Source organism: Aphidius gifuensis, linkage group LG4, assembly GCF_014905175.1.
Source record: "Aphidius gifuensis isolate YNYX2018 linkage group LG4, ASM1490517v1, whole genome shotgun sequence".
Taxonomy (NCBI): Eukaryota; Metazoa; Arthropoda; class Insecta; order Hymenoptera; family Braconidae; genus Aphidius; species Aphidius gifuensis.
Window position 1 is genome coordinate 14,746,509 of NC_057791.1, and position 24,782 is coordinate 14,771,290.

Below are 24,782 nucleotides of genomic sequence, written 5' to 3' on the forward strand. Positions count from 1 at the left end.
TTGGTTGGTTCAGGAAAAATATATGTTGTGAAGCCGGAATCAACAAAGTTATTTTTCCAATCGTTGCATACTAAAAAAAATGAAAATTATTATTATTGAATTATTCTATTACTTTTTTTTTTATTTTATCTAAAATTATACTGTTAATTGATATTAATTTTATTATTACTTACTCTTTTCAAGTCTTGGTTGACTTGAAAATAGTGGCTGCATGCGCATCATACGCCAATGACGCTGTCCGAAAAAATTTTCTTGACTTTCACTCAATATTATATTACTTTCGTTTACTGTGTCTGTTACACGTGGACGAACATCATTTTTATGTATTTTAGTAGGTGATTCGACCTATGAAATAAACAATAATTAATTATTTGATTCAATTAATAACCAAAAGTTACAGCAATATAAAATTGACAATGAAAAAACATCATCAACATTATAACTCAGTACTTACCTCTTCTTTCGAAATTAACTTAAATTTTTCAATCCATTGGTTGTCAATTGCAATAGTCTCCATATTTCAGGTTAATCTATAAAAAAACAATCAAAGGGTTATTCAATGAATAAATGTTATTAACAATATGAATACAATAAATATGAATAATTTAATGGAAAATTTAATTAATAAATTTTTAAGACTGTACCTTTTTTTTTTCACGTGGTCGAAATGACGTCTAACAATTGTTACGACTAGTTTTAACGTGTAGAGCAGAGAACCACCTGTATGGTTGAGCAGCTAGCAGTATCTGCCGAGATTTGCAACACGAATGCAACTGCAGCAGCCTCTTCCCTATACAGCATCGCCACTTTCAAACTGGTTTTTGCGCACCTCAGAGTTGCCAACCTCCACAGTATGCGCAAAAAATATCCAAAATAAATAATGTAATATTCCTGGTCAAAATTACTCTTCTATAATAATTTCACTATATTTTTGTATTTTAAAATGAAATGAATTGAATATAATAAGACAATTAATGCCATATAATATCATAAATGAATTAATGATTGAGTTAAACGTGTTACTCTAGTAAACTCGAGACCTCTGGTGGATGGCGTATGAAAACATAATATTTTCTATGAGTGCGAAAAGGATAGAAAAAAGAAAAAAATATTGTTTCTCACTTCCACTCATGTATTTAGACAAAGACAAAAATTTATTTTTCTATTCTATGAACAAAATATTTTAGGTAAAAAAATTATTATTTAACTAAAAAATTCGTCTACTTTTTTCTCTACAACTGATAGTTTTTGAAAATTCTCCAACTTTTAGTTTTATATGAAAGTTTAAGTTGAACAAAATTTACTAATTTAATTGTTCCTCTGGTATGTTGACTGATAAAATTATCAACTGTCCAATTATATGTAAATTCACAAGTTTTTTCTGATAAGTATGTCAAATATTACACAAAACACAACGAAATTTCTACGACAATCCATTTGCCACATGAAAAATGGTTGTAGGTAGTCATATTACCAAAAATTTAATTGCATCAGGTAAATCATCTTATTCTTGTACTTATAAATAAAAATTTTAAAACACATATTTCGAGCTATGTCGAATGATGCAATAGAGCTTGAAACATACCACGTGTATTTCGATTGACTTTTCAACTTTTACTATTGACAAAATTTTATTTTTATTAATATTAATTATTAATATTACTAGAAAACTATCAGCTGGATGTTGGAAAATTATCAAGATCTATTCGATGCCATTGACAATTATCGTTATGAATATTGCTATTATTTACTGTGGATATAAAATTAGAACAAATCATGAATTTCGGAAACGTATTAACATGTTGATTGCAGCTAGGAAGGAAACTTTAAAGTATTCTATAATTCCATCAAAAATCATTATATCTAATGTATTATTTGATGATAGAAAAATGGAACTACTTACAAGAGAAGGTGATATAATGTGAGTTGAACAATTTTTGATTATTAAATTTATTTAATTTGATATTTTATTAAGTCAATAATATTAATCTATTTTATGAAAGTTAATTATCTATTTATATAATACATAATTATTTATTATTATTTTACAGTCTCATGAATGATAACACACGTACTTTGATATGAAGCAAAGAGCTGGATGCAAACATACAAGAACCATTTCCAAAAGAAGAACCAATACCAATAAAAATTAGTGAAATTAATGGATTACTTGATAATGGTACATTGACATTAAAAACAGCTGAAGATGGTGATATAACGTAAGTTTGATATAATTAATCAATAATTTCGTGAATCTTTTTTTTATTGTAATTAATAATTAATGATTATTTATTAATTTTTACAATAAACTTTTAATAAAAAATTTACAGATTTAATTTTCATCACAGATTGAGCCTTGAAGTCAAAAAAACATCTATGCAAAGAAATACATTTATTTATTCCTTTTTTTTTGTCCTAGGTAACTTTGTTTGTTCATAATAAACTATCAAAATTGCTATTTTTTTCAAGGTTAAACATGGTGAGATAGGGAGATTTGACTTTTTTTTGGGTTCAACTTAAACTTTCATATAAAACTAAAAGTTGGAGAATTCTCAAAAACTATTAGTCTGTATAAAACAAAAAGACGAATTTTTGAGTTAAATAATAATTTTCTGACCTAAAATATTTTGTTCATAGAATAGAAAAATAAATTTTTGTCTTTGTCTAAATATATGAGTGGAAGTGAGAAACACTAGTTTTTTCTTTTTTCTATCCTTTTCGCACTCATAGAAAATATTATGTTTTCATACGCGTTCCGCCAGAGGTCTCGAGTTTACTAGAGTAACACGTTAAACTCAATCATTAATTCATTTATGATATTATATGGCATTAATTGTCTAATTATATTCAATTCGATTCATTTTAAAATACGAAAATATAGTGAAATTATTATAGAAGAGTAAAAAAAAATAGTATCGTTTCATATGCGGGAGTTTTTTTGACCAGGAATATTACATAATTTATTTTGGATATTTTTTGCGCATACTGTGGAGGTTGGCAACTCTGAGGTGCGCAAAAACCAGTTTGAAAGTGGCGATGCTGTATAGGGAAGAGGATGCTGCAGTTGCATTCGCGTTGCAAATCCCGGCAGATACTGCTAGCTGCTCAACCATACAGGTGGTTCTATGCTCTACAAGTTAAAACTAGTCGTAACAAGTTAAACGTCATTTCGACCACGTGCAAAAAAAAAAAAAAGGTACAGTCTTAACAATTTATTAATTATTTTTCATTAAATTATTCATATTTATTGTATTCATATTATTAATAACATATTATTAATTGAATAACCCTTTGATTGTTTTCTTATAGATTAACCTGAAATATGGAGACTATTGCAATTGACAACCAATGGATTGAAAAATTCAAGTTAATTTCGAAAGAAGAGGTAAGTACTGAGTTATAATGTTGATGATGTTTTCTCATTGTCAATTTTAAGTTGCTGTAACTTGTGGTTATTAATTGAATCAAATAATTAATTATTGTTTATTTCATAGGTCGAATCACCTACTAAAATACATAAAAATGATGTTCGTCCACGTGTAACAGACACAGTAAACGAAAGTAATATAATATTGAGTGAAAGTCAAGAAAATTTTTTCGGACAGCGTCATTGGCGTATGATGCGCATGCAGCCACTATTTTCAAGTGAACCAAGACTTGAAAAGAGTAAGTAATAATAAAATCAATACGAATTAACAGTATAATTTTAGATAAAATAAAAAAAAGTAATAGAATAATTCAATAATAATAATTTTCATTTTTTTAGTATGCAACGATTGGAAAAATAACTTTGTTGATTCCGGCTTCACAACATATATTTTTCCTGAACCAACCAATGAATCATTTGCAGATGAAGTAGATGATTTTGAATATCTGATTAATCTTTGTGGGTGTACCTTGACGAGTCTCAATTTATATTATTATCCTGTTTCTTCCGTGATGCAATTGATTAAATCTAAGTGTCCAAATCTCAATGCACTTTTATTAAGATTTAAAGAAGTGGAAAGTAAAGATTTTGATGATGTTTTTTCGAACATGAGTCATCTTGAAACATTAATAATTAATTGGCCACGTAAAAACTTAACTTTCCCAATGACTTTGATCAAGTCATTAGAACAAGTTTGTGAAACCTTAAAAACGTTTTTCATTTTATGCGAAGGTGAAAGATCTTGGCTTTCTGACAGAACATTTACATTCGATTCTTTGGTAAGTACATAAATTTTACAACTATGACAATATAAAAAACAAATATTATTTATTTTTTTTTCAATTATCGATAATTAATAATAAATTATTTATCTTTCAGGTATTAGCTCCAGAAACTGAAGCTTTAATGGATGTAATTGGTAATATGAAAAATCTCGAGTGTGCAAGAATCTCATTGGATTATGGTTTTACAGATGAATTACTCGTGAAACTTACCAATAATTGTAAAAATTTGATATCTTTAAAAGTCCGTAGTCCAAATATAACGGATAAAGGTTTAATTGCAGTTAATAATTTGAAACAATTAGAATATTTTTCCCTTGATTTAATGGGAGCAAATATAGAAAATAATTTCATCACTGATCGGTCAGTTCAATGTTTGTTCAACAACAATATAGAAGAGTTGTATCTACCGAATTGTATTAAAATAACCAACAGCTCAGTGATCGAACTCGTTAAAAATTTACCGAATTTACGAACTCTCGATATTAGAAATACAAAAGCAACTATTGAAGTTGTCGAAGAAATTGCTCAACTAACAGAAGACAGTGAACTAAGCTTAACCATATATGTGTCTTTTAAAATTCATGATTATAACACCTTTATAGTAGGGTGGGAACATCCATTCTTTGTCGTAAAAGTTAACCGAGCACTAAAGTTTAAGAGTTCATATAGAGAATACCATACCCAGTTTTAATTAGTGTTTTTGCTTATGTTATTTATGAAACATAAACATATGGTAATATAAATATTTTTCGTTTAATATTAGTGTTGGAAAATTGTAAATACCATATCGTTTTTTGAAAACTTTAAAACTCAAGATGTAATTCAAGAATGCATATGACACGTGAAGAAATCGATATACCTGTATATTTTTTTTCTTTGAAATTTGTATTTATAATGACTATTATAAATTGTAAATATTATATTGACTACTCGACGATTGAGTTTTATAACAAAATAATATTTATTTCCAAAAAAAAACAAACTCAACAACTAAAAACGAATAATGAGGTTTTCAAAAAATTAAGTATATTGATTACTCTTAGAATTTTGTAAATGCTTACCACATTGTTTTGTAATATCTTTTAAACATACTAGTTAGTAATTAATTTTTTTACTAATTTAATTTTAATATTATATTATTAATTTCCAAAAAAGATTCAAAAGTTTGATTGTACTAATTTTATAAATGTAATGAATAATGTTCTGATTTTAATAAATCTATTTTATCAATTCAATTATATCTCGTTTGGCTTTTGACTCAATACTCTTGAAAAAACGTATTAAATCTAAGCTGTAATTGTAGCCAAACAATCAATATCTACATTATTTTATTTATCTTGATTTTGTACTTAGCTTAATTTTTTACTTAGCTTTAATTGTAGCCAAACAATCAATATCTTTCCCTTAGCTACAAAAAAAACTAAGTTCCTTATTTTGAAGCCGAAAGTAGATAAAATGAAAAGAGAACCACGAATAGAGGAATAGCCATAATCCACAATGAGCCGTCACGGCGGGCACCATGGGGTGTTACGGGCCTGAATTCCGGTGCGTCCGAATTTGGGCACAGCCAATTTCTCTTTTGTTTCTATTTTTTTACAAAAATCATGTTCTTTTAAAAGCAGCATGTACAATCTCACGCATCCAAATGTATAAACAGTCGGAAAACAATAGCCTAGGGGGGTAACAATAGGATGCCATGAATCTGAATTTACCTAGGTCCTGGGTCTCAAGCTAACTTTAACAAAATTATACCCCTCTCAGAACCAGCAAATGTTTATTCTATTTATTCAAATGATATAGCAAATTAAAACATCCAGAAAATCCGGCAAACATCCTGGCTTTGTTCATAACCTAAAACCCATTGTGCCTTACTGCTTAGTGGGGTACAATGGGATTTGATAATCCATATGAATCGTTAAATAACCATTCCATTTTATCTACCGAATTCGTTAGAGACGCTTTACATATCCAACGTCAATTCCAACGCCTCACCAACTTCCAATGTTCTGTTTGGACCACTAATTCCAAATTCAGGAGGGTTGTCTTGATAAAAATATAAAAGTTTATTATTTCATTTTTGTACATCATCATTATAATATTAAGACAATCATTACATAATTGCTATATATATTACCATCTGAAAATAGAGGAACAACAATGGAATCATTTCCAACATCATTATAAACAGTAAACGTAATATTTCTCGCTGGTGTCCATGGCAAGCAAGCAAATATATTTAAAACAATCATGTCAGGACTGATCATGTAAAAACCAATGTGAAATTTGAAAAAATAATTAATTTCTAAAGAAAAAAAAAATCCAAAAAATAACTGGTAATGGATTTGATGAAATTGTGCTTTGTAAAGATACTCTGTACAAATTCGTTAATTATTAAATAATCAAAGAATTAGTATCTTATATTTATTGATGTACATATGTATATGTTGTTTTCTTTATTCGAAAAATCGAAATATTTTCAAGTAATTAATGTTTTTCTATGCTATTATTGAACATGAGAATTATCGTTTTTATTTGTTAAATTTATGGAGACATACGATGAATTTGTATTGATAATAATTGTTGGTTCATCGACATTGTCACTTGTTGATGATGATAATGTTGGATGGTTTGGTGCAGGATTCATAATCAAGTAATCATTATTTGTACCATCATCTAGTCTGTTTTTAATATCAACATGTGGTGTGTTTAAATTGTTATTATCTTTTTTGAAAATATTATCAAGTAAAACACCAATATCATTGACAAGATCAGTAAATGTTGGTCTAAGTGTTGGTTTTTCTAGCCAGCATTTACGCATTATATTGTAAATTTCATTTGTAGCATATTCTGGTTTTTTCATTCTGTATCCTTTAGTTACTTTTGAGCAACATTCTTCAGGGCTCATTCCTGCATATGGTGTTTGAGCAAGAGAGAAAAATTCCCAAAGTACAATACCGAAAAATCCTATTGGGAGTTCTTTAATTTATTATTAAAAAATATTATAACTTTTAAATTGTTGCTATGTGCTGATTAATCATTTTGATCCATTGCGCATCCCTACTCCAAATTTTCCCTCCATGCATGCACTCTAATCTCTATCATACTTCTGGTTTTTAAAGGTTAAATTAGAAAACAATAAATTTATGTTCAAGAACTTTTTTATCATAAATAAACATTTCGGAGTAACTTGGAGCAATCATAAAAATAATGCTGTCACTTTGTCAATGTATGGGATTTGTGGGTAGAGATGCGCAATGGACTAAAATGATTAATCAGCTCATAGCAATAATTTAAAAGTTATAATATTTTTAAGGTGAAACACAAGTTGTACTGTTTTACTGGTAAAGCCCATGTGTTTTATATAGGAAAAAATTAAAATAATAATAATATTATTTTTTTTGTATGTGAAAGCATACAGACTTTACCGGTAAAACAGAACAACTTGTGTTTCACCTTAATAATAAATTGAAGAACTATCAATGAGATTTTTTTGCATATGATGATTCTCCAAAAAATTATCTATCAATTGCAAAAAAAAACCTAAATAAAATGAAAAATAAAAAAGTTCAGGCTGCCTGCACCCCTAAATCTTAATTAATTAATATTGATTAAACCGTTTACTCCCAAAGAAAAATAACTTCACTCTAATATTCTCCAAAAAAAAACTTCAATAGAATAAGTATAACAGCTTATTCTAATTCCATCAAACTTAGGCTAATTAAATGGGATTCGTAAATATTTATTACTATCTCATTCATGTTTTTCGACAAATTATAACCTATTTTATTTAACCTAGTTTATTTTATCTAATCTAACCTAGTTTATTTTTCAAAAAAAAAATTAATAACTAAAGAACGGATAATAAGTTTTTTTAAAAAATAAGTTTATTAATACAAATTTACTTTTCAATATATTTTTTTTTTTTTATTTATTATAATAAGAGGTCAGAAAAAAATTAAATGAATTATTATTATTAATTGAAATAACAAAAAACACGAGCTTCTGATCACATAAGGTTGATTAACTTTTATTTTTGTTTATTGAAAATTGTTTTTTCAAATTTATTTTTCGATATTTAGTTTTTTTTTCAAATTACAGTAAAGGTTTAGAGGAAAATTCAGTAATTTATTTATAAATATCCCTTTATAAAAAGTTGATGAATAACGCTGCTTCCAGTCATTTCATTGGTCGTCATTTACATACTCACACACTCACAAAAAAAAAAAAAGAAAATCATTTTTAAATATTTATTTGTTTATTTTTATATTTTTACTGTATTAATGAAATCGAAATTTGTACATAATTAACAATAACAAAGTTTTGTTAATTTGTTAACTAAAATTTTGAAGTAACCAATTTTTTTTTTCAAATCATTATTGAAGTATAAATCCTGCAATCTGTATTTATTGGTTTAGATTAAGCTCACGACTTTCTTTTCAAAAATGAAAAATAAAATTATTCAACAATATTTATTAATAAATATTAACAGCTGTTCGAGGTGACATGCAATCATTAATAAACAATTTTTTATATTTTTTTTCCACTCTGCTATTATAAGCCCACGTTTTTTTCTTCAAATATAAAAAAATAATTATTTGTAAAGGATTATTTTTTGGAGGTGTCATGCGGTTGTTTATTAACAATTACATGGTACCTCGAAAAAAAATATTATCAAATGATTTGTTTTTATTCTTAGAAGAAAAGTCGTAGGTTAATTTGTATTAATATTAACAGATTTTGTCCTTCAGTGGAAAATAATAAAAAAATTGTTTGACGAAAATGTTTATTAACAATTGCTTGGCACCTTGCATAATAAATAATGGTGAATAGTTTTTTTATTTATTCTCGGAAAGAAAGTAGTGAGCTCATTTGAATCAATAAAAGCAGGATTCGTACTTTAAGATTATTCAAAAAAAAAATAGTTTACTCCAGAATTTAAATTTACAATTTGTTATTGTTATTGAGGATCAAATTCTGATTTTAGTAGTACAAATTAGCCCTCGCCTTTTTTTCAAAAAAATAGAAAAACAATCGAAAATATTCATGGTAAAAGGCATGCATCTGTATATGATCATTTTTTTTTTTTTTTTTTCGTTTTTCTCGAGTTGAAATTTACTAAGTCTTATACCGGGAACACAAATTATTTTAAATCTTTTTTTTTTTTGTATAGAAAATTTCATTAATTGTTTTTTGTCATATCATTGACAGTTGAGCAACGAAAACGGCCGCTTGCAGCCGTCAACAACACTAGTATATAATAATAAAACATTTTAAACTCAATCATTAATTTATTAGTGATATTATATGGCATTTATTGTTTGATTATATTCAATTCGTTTCATTTTGAAATACAAAAGTATAGTAGAATTATTATAGAAAAGTAAAAAAAATAGTATAGTTTCATATGCCGGAGTAATTTTGACCAATTTCGACCAGGGATATTACATTATTTATTTTATTTATTTTTTGCGCATACTGTGAAGATTGGCAACTCTGACGTGCGCAAAAACCGGTTTGAAAGTGGTCATGTCATATAGGGAAGAGGATGCTGCAGTTGCATTCGTTGCAAATCCAGGCAGATTCTGCTAGCTGCTCAACCATACAGGTGGTTCTCTGCTCAACAAGTTAAAACTAGTCGTAACAATTGTTAGACGACATTTCGACCACGTGAAAAAGAAGGTACAGTCTTAACAATTTATTATTTATTTTCCATTAAATTATTCATATTTATTGGAGGTTTTTGAAAATTCAGAGAACCTGTTAATTGTATGAAATAATAAATAATTAATAACATATTATTAATTGAATAACTCTTTTATTGTTTTTTTATAGATTAACCTGAAATATGGAGACTATTGCAATTGACACCCAATGGATTGAAACATTCAAGTTAATTTCGAAAGAAGAGGTAAGTACTGAGTTATATAATGTTGATGATGATTTTTCATTGTCAATTTTAAGTTGCTGTAACTTTTGGTTAATAATAAAATCAAATGATAAATTATTGTTTATTTCACAGGTCGAATCACCTACTAAAATACATAAAAATGATGTTCGTCCACGTATAACAGACACAGTAAATGAAAGTAATAAAATACTGAGTGAAAGTCAAGAAAATTTTTTCGGACAGCGTCATTGGCGTATGATGCGCATGCAGCCACTATTTTCAAGTCAACCAAGACTTGAAAAGAGTAAGTAATAATAAAATCAATATCAATTAACAGTATAATTTTAGATAAAATAAAGAAAAGTAATAGAATAATTCAATAATAATAATTTTCATTTTTTTAGTATGTAACGATTGGAAAAATAATTTTGTTGATTCCGGCTTTACAACATATAATTTTCTTGAACCAATCGATAAATCATTTGAAGATGAAGAAGATGATTTCAAATATCTAATTAATCTTTGTGGATGTACCTTGACGAGTCTCAATTTATATTATTATCCTGTTTCTTCCGTGATGCAATTGATTAAATCTAAGTGTCCAAATCTCAATGCACTTTTATTAAGATTTAAAGAAGTGGAAAGTAAAGATTTTGATGATGTTTTTTCGAACATGAGTCATCTTGAAACATTAATAATTAATTGGCCACGTAAAAACTTAACTTTCCCAATGACTTTGATCAAGTCATTAGAACAAGTTTGTGAAACTTTAAAAACTTTATTTATTTTATGCGAAGGTGAAAGATCTTGGCTTTCTGACAGAACATTTACATTCGATTCTTTGGTAAGTACATAAATTTTACAACTATGACAATATAAAAAACAAATGTTATTTATTTTTTTCTATTATCGATAATTAATAATAAATTATTTATCTTTCAGGTATTAGCTCCAGAAACTGAAGCTTTAATGGATGTAATCGGTAATATGAAAAATCTCAAGTGTGCAAGAATCTCATTGGAATATGGTTTTACAGATGAATTATTCATGAAACTTACCAATAATTGTAAAAATTTGATATCTTTAAAAGTCCGTAGTCCAAATATAACGGATAAAGGTTTAATTGCAGTCAATAACTTGAAACGATTAGAATATTTTTCCCTTGATTTAATGGGAGCAAATATAGAAAATAATTTCATCACTGATCGGTCAGTTCAATGTTTGTTCAACAACAATATGGAAGAGTTGTATCTACCGAATTGTATTAAAATCACCAATAGCTCAGTGATCGAACTTGTTAAAAATTTACCGAATTTACGAACTCTCGATATTAGAAATACGAAAGCAACTATTGAAGTTGTCGAAGAAGTTGCTAAACTATTAGAAGACAGTGAAATAAGCTTAACCATATATGTGTCTTTCAAAATTAATGATTATAACTCTTTTGTAGTAGAGTGGGAACAGCCATTCTTCGTCGTACAAGTTAACCGAGCACTAAGGTTTAAGAGTTCATTTAGAGATAACCAAATTCAATAATAAATTTTTGCTTATGTTTTTTTATGAAACACATATATATGGTAATATTAATATTTTTTGTTTAATTTTAGTTTTGAAAAATTGTAAATACCATTTTGTTTTTTGAAAACTTAAAACCTCAAGATGTTATGCGAGAATGCATGTGACACGTGGAGATATTGATATACTTGTATATTTTTTTTCTTACAAATTTGTATTTTTAATGACTATTACAAATTGTAAATATTATCATGACTACTCGACAATTGAGTTTTATAACAAAATAATATTTATTTAAAAAAAAAAAAATGTCAACAACTAAAAACAAATAATGAGGTTTTAAAAAATTAAGTCTATTTATAAGTCTTAAAAAGTTGTAAATATTTACCACATTGTTTTTCAAAATATTTTAAACATACCAGTTAGTAATTAATTTTTTTACTAATTTAATTTTAATATTATATTATTAATTTCCAAAAGAGATTCAAGAGTTTAATTGTACTAATTTTATAAAAGTAATGGATAATGTTCTGATTTCAATAAATTTACTTTACGAATTTATTTTCATCTACTTGTCATTTATTGCCCTATAATAATAAAAAATTGTCTATTGATAAAAATTTATGTTTCAATAATTTGTTTTTGTTTTTACAGCAGAGGTTTAGAAAATCAAACCAAGCACTAATGTTTGGGAGTTCATTTAGAGATTACCATACTTAGTAATAAATATTGTCTTTGCTTATGTTTTTTTTTAAAACACATACATATGGTAATATAAATATTTTTCGTTCAATATTACTTCTAAAAAATTGTGAATATCATATTGTTTATTGAAATTTTTCAAACATATAGTTCAATTAATTTAATCACTAACTTAATTCGTAATATTTGAATAAAAACAATGAAGAATGTGATTTTAATAAATCTACTTTATTATCAGTTCAATTATATCTAGTCGTTTTTTCTTGCCTCATAATAACAAAAAAAAATTATTGAATATACTTGTATTTGTCTTTTTTTTTCTGGTTGTTTTTATTAAGTAATATTTCAAATAACTTATTTGTGATTCGTGAGGACCAAATATTCATAATCTCAAAGAGATTAACAAAATGATATCACAGTCGAACAATGAAAATATAACATACAATTAATTTGTAAAATATTACCTGAGATATTTTGTAAAAATTTACTTTGCTTATATTTGATAGAAAAAAAAATTATTTTTAAATAAATTAAAGCAAAGAATGTAACTCGAGATTGTTGCAAAAAAAAAAATAAATAAATAAACATAGATGCAGTAGCATGTAAATTGTAAACACTCGTAAAATAAAAAAAAAAAAAAACATGGAGTTGAATATTTACGTGTGTATTATTAGAAAAAAAAAAACTTGTATGATCTAATTTTTGTTCCATAGAAAAACTTGGACCAAGTCATTTATTGTTTCATGAGTCATAAAATTAACTCAATATTTTTGAAAAACAAATCAGAATTAATAATTAAATAAAATAATGTACATATTTAAAGAAGGTGCAAGTTGGAGCCGTGCTAGTTTGGCTATTGATGAATGTAACAGCATGCCCACCATTGCTTACGTTGATTGAAAATCAGCAAACGCTGAAAAAAATTTCAACAAGTACAACAGTATTCTCCACAAAAAACTACGTATGTATGTATCAATATAATTAATATTAAAAAAAAAAATAAACATATAATTTTATGTCATAAAACATATCAATCGTTATGTATATTTCAAACAATAGCTGCTAAATTTTTTCAACATTTTAAGAAATTAATATTACTTTTATTTTTTTAGGAAAATATGAATGTTGTTTAATATCCAGAAATCAGTTGTCTAATTAAAATGCGACATGTCACTATCACTTTCTGATGCAATTGGCATAAGTTTAGATCTTTTACGAGAGAAGAAAGATTTTATTGATACCACTGATGAAATAATATCTCGTACATCTGCTAGTCTCAGAGTTAAAATATTTGAAGCAATAATAGAAATAAAAAACGAATTCATAAAAGATGAAAATGAAAAATTAATAAATGCATCAAAATGCATTGATCATAAAAAAGTGTCAGTAACATCAAAAAAACAAAAAAAAAACTGATGTCACTAAAATTTTAGACAGTGAATTTGATGCTATACATAGAATATAAAAAATCGTTGATACAGATTGATCAAGAAAAAGTGTCAGTAGCATCACAAAAAACAGCTTTAAGTAACAAAAAAGTTCTCTTTCAGGGTGAAGTCAAGAATCTTATTTCAAGTCTTCTTCGTGCTCGTAAGTTTTATCCCTACGTTTATCAATTAATTAATGTAAGTTTATTTTTGTTAATTAATTTCTTTTTTTTTTTCATATATAATTTAATAGTCAACTTTATTTGTTATTAAAGATGAATAATGCAAGCTTCTCAGATCTGCCTCTGGTCATATAAAGACGTGGTCGTGTCATTTTTAATTTCGGAACTGCTGTGTAATTATTATTTACAATCTTGAATTAACCGGAATGTAGATACTTTATTTCATGATAAAAAAAAGTGTGTATTTATTTTTAATCTTTAAAATTCATATATTTTTTCCATTTAATTTTATAGGATTCCGTATATGAATTCGAGAAAAAATTTGATGATTCAATTTATCCATATTTTATGCGTGAATCATCAAATATTATTTTGGATAGACCATCTATTGATCGAGAAAACTACTCCATGATACTTGCAGAGATGATCAAATCATCTATCTTTCCGCTTTCATTATTTAAATGAGAGTAAGTGAAATATTAAATAATAGATTTTTTGTATTATCTGTCAAGTTTAATTGTAATTTTTTAACTATCGATAACTGCTGAAATAAAGATTACATACACGCAGGTATGATAAATTACTAGAATTACATGAAGAGCTTGTCATTGATCTTCCTCAATTATGGACATATTTAGTTGAAATACTGAGTCAGTTAATTTTTTTTTCTTCTTTTTATCAACAAAAAAAAAAAAAAAAAATGGATAACAATAACACAGACTGATATTTAAAAGTCTAAGATTTGACAAGTTTTTGAAAATAGTAGGCTCAAGATTGGTAAGTTTGTTTGACTTTAAAATCAAACAAGTTGGTGATTCTAGATCACTGAATATTTCTCGTGGAAGAGATGTTAAATTTCTGTTAGCCATATTAATTTCCTCGGTATCATAATCGTCAGACACACTTTTTATGTAAAAGACAGAACTTGAATCGCAAAAATATTTTATGCATGTTGATGCTAAAACACTTAATAATAACAAAAAGAAATTGAAAAAAAAAAAACATTTGAAAATATAAGTTATAAAATTTAGTTATAAAAAAAAATAAAAGTTATTCAATGAGCCTTTAAAGAAACGTGACGGTAATGATTGAATTAGGTTTTTTTTTTTTATTTTTTCAAGTACGATGACTCGTGTAGTTCGTCATGTATTTTAGTGATTAGACAAAATTATTTTTTGTGATTCATTGAAAAGTATAAAATTAGTTCACACGTAAAAAAAATTATGTAAATGAATTTCTTAAATTGTTTTAAACTTAAAATATACTAGCCTGTTGTATATAAATAATAAAAAAGTTATTGAAAAATTTACATGCATATAAAAGTGTTTAAAATTATTGGACCAATTATCCTCAAAAAAAATATAATTATTTGTAATTTGCAATAATAATTATGTATTAGTACTTGATGTATATTTTTACTATTACTCATATCAATTTATTATAATCTAACGACGGAATTAATTTCATTTTTTTATCGGACATTAAGCATTGTATACGTCGACAGTTATTTTCCAAAAAAAATCATTTACATGAATAATATTATTCAAGACTATTTTTATCAAATATAAAAAATTTAAAATTTAAAAATTTAATTTAAATTTAAAAAATTTATTTAAAATAAAACAAAAAAATTACATTGTATAAATCACTGGATATAAAAAAAAAATGATCACGTTATTAGTGCCACGTTGTCATAAAAAATACAATTCATATTTATTTATTTATTTATCATTTTGAAGAGCCCAATAGTAGTTAAACCATATAATATAACATTCTCATAAATTTTGATTTTTCATAAGTTTATAAAATTAATTTTATACAAAAAAAAAAAAATATTTTTTGTTGGAGCGAAAAAAAGAATTAAATTATATACAATTTATTTAAATAAAAATTTTCATCAAATTATTATTGTGCACGTAAAAAACATGTTATATTTTTTTATATTATTTAATTTATAATTTTTAAAATATATTATTTATACGCGTATTGATATACATCAATTAATATCCAGTTCGACAATTTTTACTCCCACCAATGGAACATTTAATTAGGATTGCACTAATTATGCCAATAATGGCCACGCGTCGTATAGAAAATATCCAATGATTGCAACAGGTGACGAAACTATTTTTGAAACTACGCATGCGTTATACAAGTGAGCGTCTAATGCTAGAAATACTAATATTTATAGCCTACTTGAATGCCGTATACTACTCACTCACGAATTATTCGTTGATGCATATACGCATAGTTCTGTTCCCACCAATAATTAATAATTAACGAAGCACACGTGATTTAAAAAAAAAGTTTCATCACCTGGTGCAATCCAAAAAAAATTATTTTAACATAAATTTGAAAAGTGCCTGTTATTAACGAGGACTGGACTCATCCATCACTTTTACGATAAAAAAACCGTTGCCACGTAAATAGCTGGCTAAATATTTTTGGCTTTTTTCATTACTGGGGTAAGTGATAAATCATTCAATACTTTCAATTTTAAATTTGTATTATTGAAAATGTATTCTTCAATCTCAATCTTATTTTAATGTCCATTCATAGCTTGATCAATATGTAATTTTTTTTTTTTTTATCGTGGCATTTATGACTTACGTGATCACCTTTTTAGTCAGTCAATACTTTAAGCTTAATTGCTTACTCATCGATGAACATATAAAAAGTAAAAACTTGAAATATATGTGTCATTAAAAATAGATATATTAATCACTAAATACTCATAATGTATTTTATATTCACGTGCGGATCTATAAAAAATATATTTTTCATGTTTACAATATTGTAGTATAAAAAAAAATTATTATGATTTTATCAAAAAAAAAAAAAAATCATAATATTTTTTTTGTTATTAATAATCACAATTAAAAGCAAAAATAAAGTTCTATACATTTTTTTAAAACAATTATATTATTATTTTATCTTTGATGACTCATTTAAAAAAAAAAAAAAAAACATTGTTATAGATAAATTTCAGTCCAACAATTATTGAAACATATATATTGATTTTTCATTATTTATTTCATAGGTTTTATAAATATACTGTCATAAACTTTTTTTAGACAACGTAAATATATGTATTTGTTATCAGCTTACAAAAATAATAATGATGATTCATTTTTTTTTTATTTTTCAAGTTTTCAAGAATCATCATATTGTGTATCATCACCGCATTATCTCAATCAACAAGTACCTAATAAACGTTAAAGAGCTTATTTACAATTAGAGCTAAACATTAACATCTATATTGATATATTGACAAAATTTCAAGTGAGTAAATTTATTTATTATTTATTTATTATAAATTATCAACCGAGGAAATAACAATGAAACAACGGATTAACACTGACGTCATACGTATGACTTTGACAATGAACATAAACTCAGTCAGTACTTATACGTTGAAATAAATAAAATTATTTTTTGAGTTTTTATTACTATTTATAAATAAGTACTTTGTAATAATAATTATAAAGTACTAATTTTTGAAAATTCCTATCGTAAATGTATTTCATGAATTTATTATTAGGTATTAGTAACTTTCGAAAATTGATTGATGAATTTTTAATTTGTGTTATTAAAACTTAAATATGAAATTTTCAAATATTTAATTATGTTTTAGTCATGGATACAAATATTTCAACTTCAAGTATTAATTGCCATAATAAATACTTTTGTAACCAAGAGTCACCTTATTATAATCAACAAATATGTGAATTGCTGTGTAATAATGCTGAAAAATATGAAATGAACCTTTCTCGGAGAGCATCAACTAGTCTTCCAAGATATTTATTTCAAGGACTCGAGAATCTTCAACTTAATGAACTAGATATCAGCTATAACAAGCTGACAACACTGCCAAAAGATATCTTCGAACCTCTTGATGATCTTCGTACGTTGCTAATAGAGTCTAACGAACTAAAATATCTAGAACCGAGTATTTTCTATGATTTATTACAACTTCAGGTACTTAATCTAAGCAAAAATAAATTGGTAACTTTATCAAAAGATATATTTAATGGCCTACAAGATCTTTGTGCCTTACGTTTAAATTCAAACCAACTAAGTTACTTTGAGCCAGGTACTTTTGATGATTTATTGAGCCTAAATTATCTTGATATCAGCGACAACAATCTCACAAATTTATCGAGAGATATATTTAGTAGTTTAAGAGAGCTTAGTTATCTTGATTTATATTCAAACAAACTACAAAATCTCGAGTCAGGTTGTTTTAATGGTTTATCACAACTTGAGAAACTTAATATCGGCAACAACAGTTTGGCAACATTATCTGAAGGTGTATTTAATGGTCTTGAAAATCTTCAGACACTATATTTAGATTCAAACAAACTACACAATTTTTCGGCAGGTTGTTTCAATAGCTTGTCACGACTTTCTAAGCTTAATTTAAGCAACAACAGTCTAGCAACATTATCCAAAGGTGTATTCGATGACCTTGAAAATATTCAGAACTTAAATTTAAAATCAAACACATTAAGCAATCTTGAGTCAGGTTGTTTCGATGATTTATCACAACTTGATATGAGCAACAACAGTCTAACAACATTGTCCAAAGGTGTACTCAATGATCTACAAAAGCGCCGTATCCTAAATTTAAATTCAAATGAACTGCAAAATCTTGAGTCAGGTTGTTTTAATAATTTACTACGACTTCATACACTTGATATTAGCGAAAACAAACTGACAACTTTATCAAAAGATATATTTAATGATCTACAAAAGCTCCGTATCCTAAATTTAAATGCAAATACTCTACAAAACCTTGAGTCTGGTTGTTTTAATGGTTTATCACAACTTCAAGAACTTGATCTCAGCAGAAACAAACTGACAACTTTATCGAAAGATATATTTAATGGTCTACAAAAACTCAGTTTCCTATATTTAAATTCGAATGAACTACAAAAGCTTGAGTTGGATATTTTTAATCATTTATCACAACTTCAGGAACTTTATCTCAGCAAAAACAAGCTGATAACTTTATCTAAAGATATATTTAGTAGTTTACAAGATCTCCGTATCCTGAGTCTTTATTTAAACCAACTGATTTACCTTGAGCCAGGTATTTTTAATAATTTATCAAACCTGTATAATCTTGATATCAGCACAAACAATCTCACAACTTTATCAAAAGATATATTTAATAGTTTAAAAGAGCTTAGATATTTTAATTTACATTCGAACAAACTGACCAATCTCGAGTCAGGTTGTTTCAATGGTTTATTACAACTTTACACACTTAATATTAGCAGAAATAAACTAACAACTTTACCAAAAGATATATTCAATGGTTTACAAGGGCTCCGTATCTTAAATTTAAATTCGAATAAACTACAAAACTTTGAGCTCGGTATTTTCGATGATTTATCAGAACTTAAACAACTTGATATCAGCGAAAATGAATTGACCAGTTTATCCAAGAATATATTTAATGGTCTCTCAGAATCTTTATCATCTCGATTAAGATCTGAATTAACTAATTAATTTTTAGATACAAGTATTTATATTATAATCCATCAAATATTGAGAGACTTTATATCAGCAAAAACAATTTGACAATTTTATCATTCGATATATTTATAATATAACTTAAATAAATTAATAAATTAAACAATATAAATTAATATTTATCATTGAATAGAACTATTAGTGTTTAATTATATTACCGTAATTTAAAACAATTTCTATATATTATTAATTTATTGATAATTAATAAAGACTTTTTTGTTTATTATATAATGTTATAAAAAAAACTGAATATTTGTAAAGACCTCACAATTTGGTTTAACCAGTTGGGTTGTTCATTGAATAAATGAATTAATAATAGTAAATAAATAAAATCAAAAAAAAAAAATGATGCAATGGTTACAGATTTTTTATTTAAATGTTTTTTAAATTACAAAATAAAACATATAGTTTTTAAAATCTTTATTTATTTTATTTTTACATACAAATGATGAGTTATGACATTAAAAAATTATGCAGAGAAAGTAGTTGAATTTTTATCAGTTATTAGTAATAACTTATTGAAAACGTCATTTTCTTAGGTTATTATTTTTTTTTAGGATTGTTTTTTCCTGAGTGTATACAAGCTTGACAAAATCTCATCAGTTAAAATTTATAATAATAGTGTCAGTATTCATTAATTAATGAAAATTATATAGTTTACTATGTCATAACTTTTATTTACTTTTTTTTAAATTACTGAATTAAACATAATTTTTTATGAAACGTTGGAATACTTGAAAATTATTGTTTCTTCATATTAAAAATTAAAAATTAATAAATATGTTCATGAGAGCGAGATTCATTTTTTATAATTAACACAATTATAATTAACATAATACAGTGCTAGTATATAGCTATTGATGTATGCAACAGCATATGCACCTTATACGTTGATTTAAAATTAGCAAATGCTAAAAAACGTTTTAACAAGTACAACACTCCACAAAAAGCTACGTATAAGTACATCAATATAATTATTATTTTTTTTCAAATAGTAAATGAATAATTTATCGAGAGGCACGGTAGTGCCTCGTGTCAAGTGTGAAAAAAAAATAATAATGACGAAAAAAAAAAAAAATGAAAGCGCAAAAACACTACCGAGCCTAATATCCCTTTATAAAAAGTTGATGAATAACGCTGCTTCCAGTCATTTCATTGGTCGTCATTTACATACTCACAAAAAAAAAAAAAAGAAAATCATTTTTAAATATTTATTTGTTTATTTTTATATTTTTACTGTATTAATGGAATCGAAATTATTAGTAGTATTAAATATATGGTTTATACCCACTCTAATACGAATGCTTCACAAGCGCCACCGGTGGACGAAAAAAGCCCTAAATTGTAATGCCCTGTGAATACAGGTCAATACAGGTGCAGAATTCCGCAGTATCATACCGGTCGTAAATCGGTATAATACCGTATTCTACCGCGGTGGTTTCTTGCTTCGTACTTTCATACCAAGTTAGTAGCTTTATTTAAAATTTTTATATTAGTACACATAATTTTGAATTGACATAATTTAAATTTAAGAATATCATTCTTTAATTATAGCATTAATAGAAAAAACGAAAATTAGAGTCGGAAAACCTTTTGTAAGTAATAATAAATTTACAAATAAATTAAAACTGTTGACAAATGTCTAAGGAAAGAATGAGGTTTTATATTAAATCTTTAACTCAATTAATTCTTTTTATAAATAAATATTTCAATATTATTTTTAGTTATTTTTACATATTTTTATTTTTATTTATATAAAACTATTGGAAAAAATGTCTATGACAGGATGTTGTTTACATGTTAATTCATAAAAATATTAATTAGTGCCAAAGAAATTAATATGTTGATAAAATATTTTTATAAATTAATATTTGTATATTTTTTATTAATTTAAAAAATAAAGCTATAAGGAAAATGGTATTATGAGGTCAAAGAATACATTAAATACTTATACCAAATTACTTGATAGAAAATATCCAGGCAACATCCTTTCTTTTGAAAATATTTTCCCATAGCTTTGTTTATTTAAATAAATAAAATGGTCATAGAAAATGGTAGTTGAGAATATTGCCTGCATGTTAATTTCTTTTGGCAAAAATCTCAATTTTCGTAAAAATTAACATGATAATCTCTTTTTCTTAGCTACTCATTTTCCTATAGTTTTTTATTTATTTAAATAATGTAAATGGTCATATTAATCCTGTAGTTGGCGAAAGGATGCAGTTCGCATGTTAATTCTCTTTGGCAAAATTCACTTCTATGAATTAAAATGTGACAATTCCTTTTGTTAGCTACCATTTTTCCTATGACCATTTATTTATTTAAATTATAATAAAAGCTATGGGAAAAATGTAGACTAAGGAAAGATGTTAATTACTTGGCTGAATTACCCTTTTGAAATTCAAAGGAATTTACATTGTTTCTAGCCATTTGTCAATAGCTTATTATCTGTTCAAATAAATTAAAATAATTACTTTGAGTTTTTATAATCAAATATTTTCATATATTTGTTTATTTGGTAATACATCTATTAATATATCAACAAAAAATTTGACATTCGAGAGTTTTATGCTGGTATGGTATGACAATTTTATGCCATAGGGGCGTTCCTGAGTTTATACTTTCATACTTAATACCGGATTATACCGGTTTCTGTTTAATTTCATACCGGTATGAAAGTATTAAACCCAAAAATCGACCATTTACCCAACACTGAATACAAGTCAATACAGGACTACAGGTGCAGATTTCAGCCAGTTCGCACTTCGCAGCGGCTTAGGTCGGTACGCATTTCAAAACCTAAGTCTAAGGTGGTTCTTGCTTCGTGTTGTGACTAACCCAAGTCTTCATTTAGCTTTTATTTAGCTTAAAATTTTTTTATAATACAATTAATTTATTGAGATAAAACAAAACTTAGTAATAGTGAATAACAAATTTTAATGTCATCAAATATGAGAGAGTTAAGAAAAAAACGAAAATTAGAGTCGGAAAACCTTTTTTGTAAAAAATATAAAATTACAAATAAAATGTCAACACGTTCTTCTAACAAAAAGAATAATGAGGTTTGTATAAAATATATAACTGCAATAAAAACATGCTTGTAGATTAATTATTAAATTATTGTTGTAGAATATAAATATATTCATTATTATTTTTTAGATATACTATGAGCATCATGATTATTCAATAATTGACTTTGTTGATGATGATTGTCTGGCTGAAATATTCATGTATGTGCCATTATGTGAAAGACCTAAAATTGCATCGGGTATGTGATATAAGTACAATATCAATTAATTGATTGATAAAATAATTTGATTATGATAATTAATATATTTGTATAATTTATTTATTTTTAGTATGTCAAAAATGGAAAAGAGCCCTTGATTATTCTTGGAGTAATGTCAAAAAACTTCAACTAACTCACTGGAAATACAATAAGCATCCAAATTGTTTGATAAAATATCCAAAAAGAGATAGAAAATTAAGCTTTTTAAAATCATTACTTCATAAATGTGGTCGTTATTTAACACAATTAGACTTGACAGCTTATGGTCATAGTGACATAGTGCGAGTTATTAATGAATATTGTCCAAACCTCGTGAAACTTCGATTGAGATTCAGCCCTGTTGAAGATGAATTTTTAGCACTTAATGCATTTTCACGTTTATCTAAGCTTAAAGTATTAGCAGTTATATTTCAATGTGACTCTACACAGTTATATATGCTTCATTATTTAATCACTGCATTGTTGGCCCTCGCTGATACATTGACTGAGCTGACTCTGTTCAATTGGCAAGATGATCAGATACCCAGCTATATAAATCCTAAAAATTATACATTCTATAAATTTACGAGGACCACCAATTTTGTAAGCTAAACTTTATATCTATTAAAAAAAAAAATCAAAAATATTCTTTTTATTTTTTACATATACTTATAAATAATTTCTTCTGCAGGTACTTTGTCGACTAAAGAATCTGAAAAAATTTGAATTTGGTGGTATAATAATGTACCCAGAGTTAGAAGAGTATCTGAGAAATAATCACACAATAGAATGTTCTTACTATGATCGTTCCTTAAAAAAAAATGTCATTAAGCCAAATGAGTTTGGGTCAGTTATGAATATAACTACATTGAGTTTGTCAAAATACAAAGTTTCAGATGATAGTTTGTATACTATTGCCAATACCATGAAGCAATTAACAAAGCTTAAGATAAATTGTGAATGGATAACTAACGAGGGTGTAGTAGCCATTTCAAAGATCAATAATTTAACACATCTTTGTTTTTTCGGCGTTAATGACAGCATTGATTCTTCATCAATTAAATTGCTCAAAAACTTGAATAAATTAATGTTACTACGCAGCAATAAAGTTACTGATGATTTGGCCATGAAAGTTCTCGAAAATTCACCAAATATGGAGATGCTTTTAGTTCCGAATACAAGTGTAACTGTTGAATTTATAAAAAAAGCAGCAGAAATATCAAGAAATCGAAAACAACGCTTGCTTTCAGCTGTTTCTTTCAAAATTGATAAAAAACGTAAAAAACAATATGAATCGCCATATTTCGAAATCATTTGTTTAACAAAATTAATTAGATATATAACAAATTTTCGTAATAACTGACTATTAATATCATAGATTAGAAAATATTTTTATATTATTATTCATTTTTTTTTTTACTCGTAACAATTTATTAATAATTTTCATAATAAAAAAAATTTATAAACAAAATGTTCATTTACTATACTCGATTTTGCTAATTTTTTTTTTAATCGCTAGCTAGAATAATTCTCTATTTGGTAGAATTTTTTCAGATTTTGCGACCTTGAAATAAAGTTGACCGATTTAAGGGAGTTCGAACAACATTCAATTATCTTTAACTTTTTTTTAAATTTTTATAAATTTAATTAATATAATACGTTCCTCATAGAAAACGACAGGGAAAATATATTTGTCATATTGAGTAATGTTAAATTATCTGAGTGAGTATAATCTCGTAAATCGTAATTGCTGTATTTATTATTTTTTTTTGTAAGCTAATCAAACTATCTTCTTTCCTAGCATTTCATGATGTTCCTTAGAACCTGTCAAAACCCTCCTTCCCCACATATCATGTGATGGTCTATTATCTCATTTTTCTATTATAATTTTTAAGATTATTCGAATAAAATATACACAATCATCAATTATTAGTTATTAGTAATAACTTATTACCAATAAATATTACAAAGTAAATTACAGTAATAAATTCGTGAGATTACATATCATGTTGACATATTGCTTTTAGGCGCCAAATATGTACAATGGTGGA

The 24,782-nt window shown here is 25.9% G+C and overlaps 3 protein-coding genes across 3 annotated transcripts; all 3 read left to right on the forward strand.

The window, feature by feature from the left end:
• Window positions 1–3,322: 3,322 nt before the first annotated feature.
• On the forward strand, window positions 3,323–4,903 carry LOC122853925. Its single transcript, XM_044154332.1, has 4 exons — window positions 3,323–3,385; window positions 3,495–3,666; window positions 3,767–4,206; window positions 4,307–4,903. Exons 1-4 carry the CDS (start codon window positions 3,323–3,325, stop codon window positions 4,901–4,903), a joined length of 1,272 nt encoding a protein of 423 aa, XP_044010267.1.
• A 4,891-nt stretch (window positions 4,904–9,794) lies between these two features.
• LOC122855154 lies at window positions 9,795–11,871 on the forward strand. Its single transcript, XM_044156319.1, has 5 exons — window positions 9,795–9,891; window positions 10,045–10,120; window positions 10,232–10,403; window positions 10,504–10,943; window positions 11,042–11,871. Exons 2-5 carry the CDS (start codon window positions 10,058–10,060, stop codon window positions 11,633–11,635), a joined length of 1,269 nt encoding a protein of 422 aa, XP_044012254.1. The 5' UTR covers window positions 9,795–9,891; window positions 10,045–10,057; the 3' UTR covers window positions 11,636–11,871.
• A 1,612-nt stretch (window positions 11,872–13,483) lies between these two features.
• LOC122853926 (slit homolog 3 protein-like) lies at window positions 13,484–24,094 on the forward strand. Its single transcript, XM_044154333.1, has 5 exons — window positions 13,484–13,612; window positions 13,798–13,906; window positions 17,560–18,972; window positions 22,823–23,334; window positions 23,423–24,094. Exons 1-5 carry the CDS (start codon window positions 13,484–13,486, stop codon window positions 24,092–24,094), a joined length of 2,835 nt encoding a protein of 944 aa, XP_044010268.1.
• Window positions 24,095–24,782: the final 688 nt, after the last annotated feature.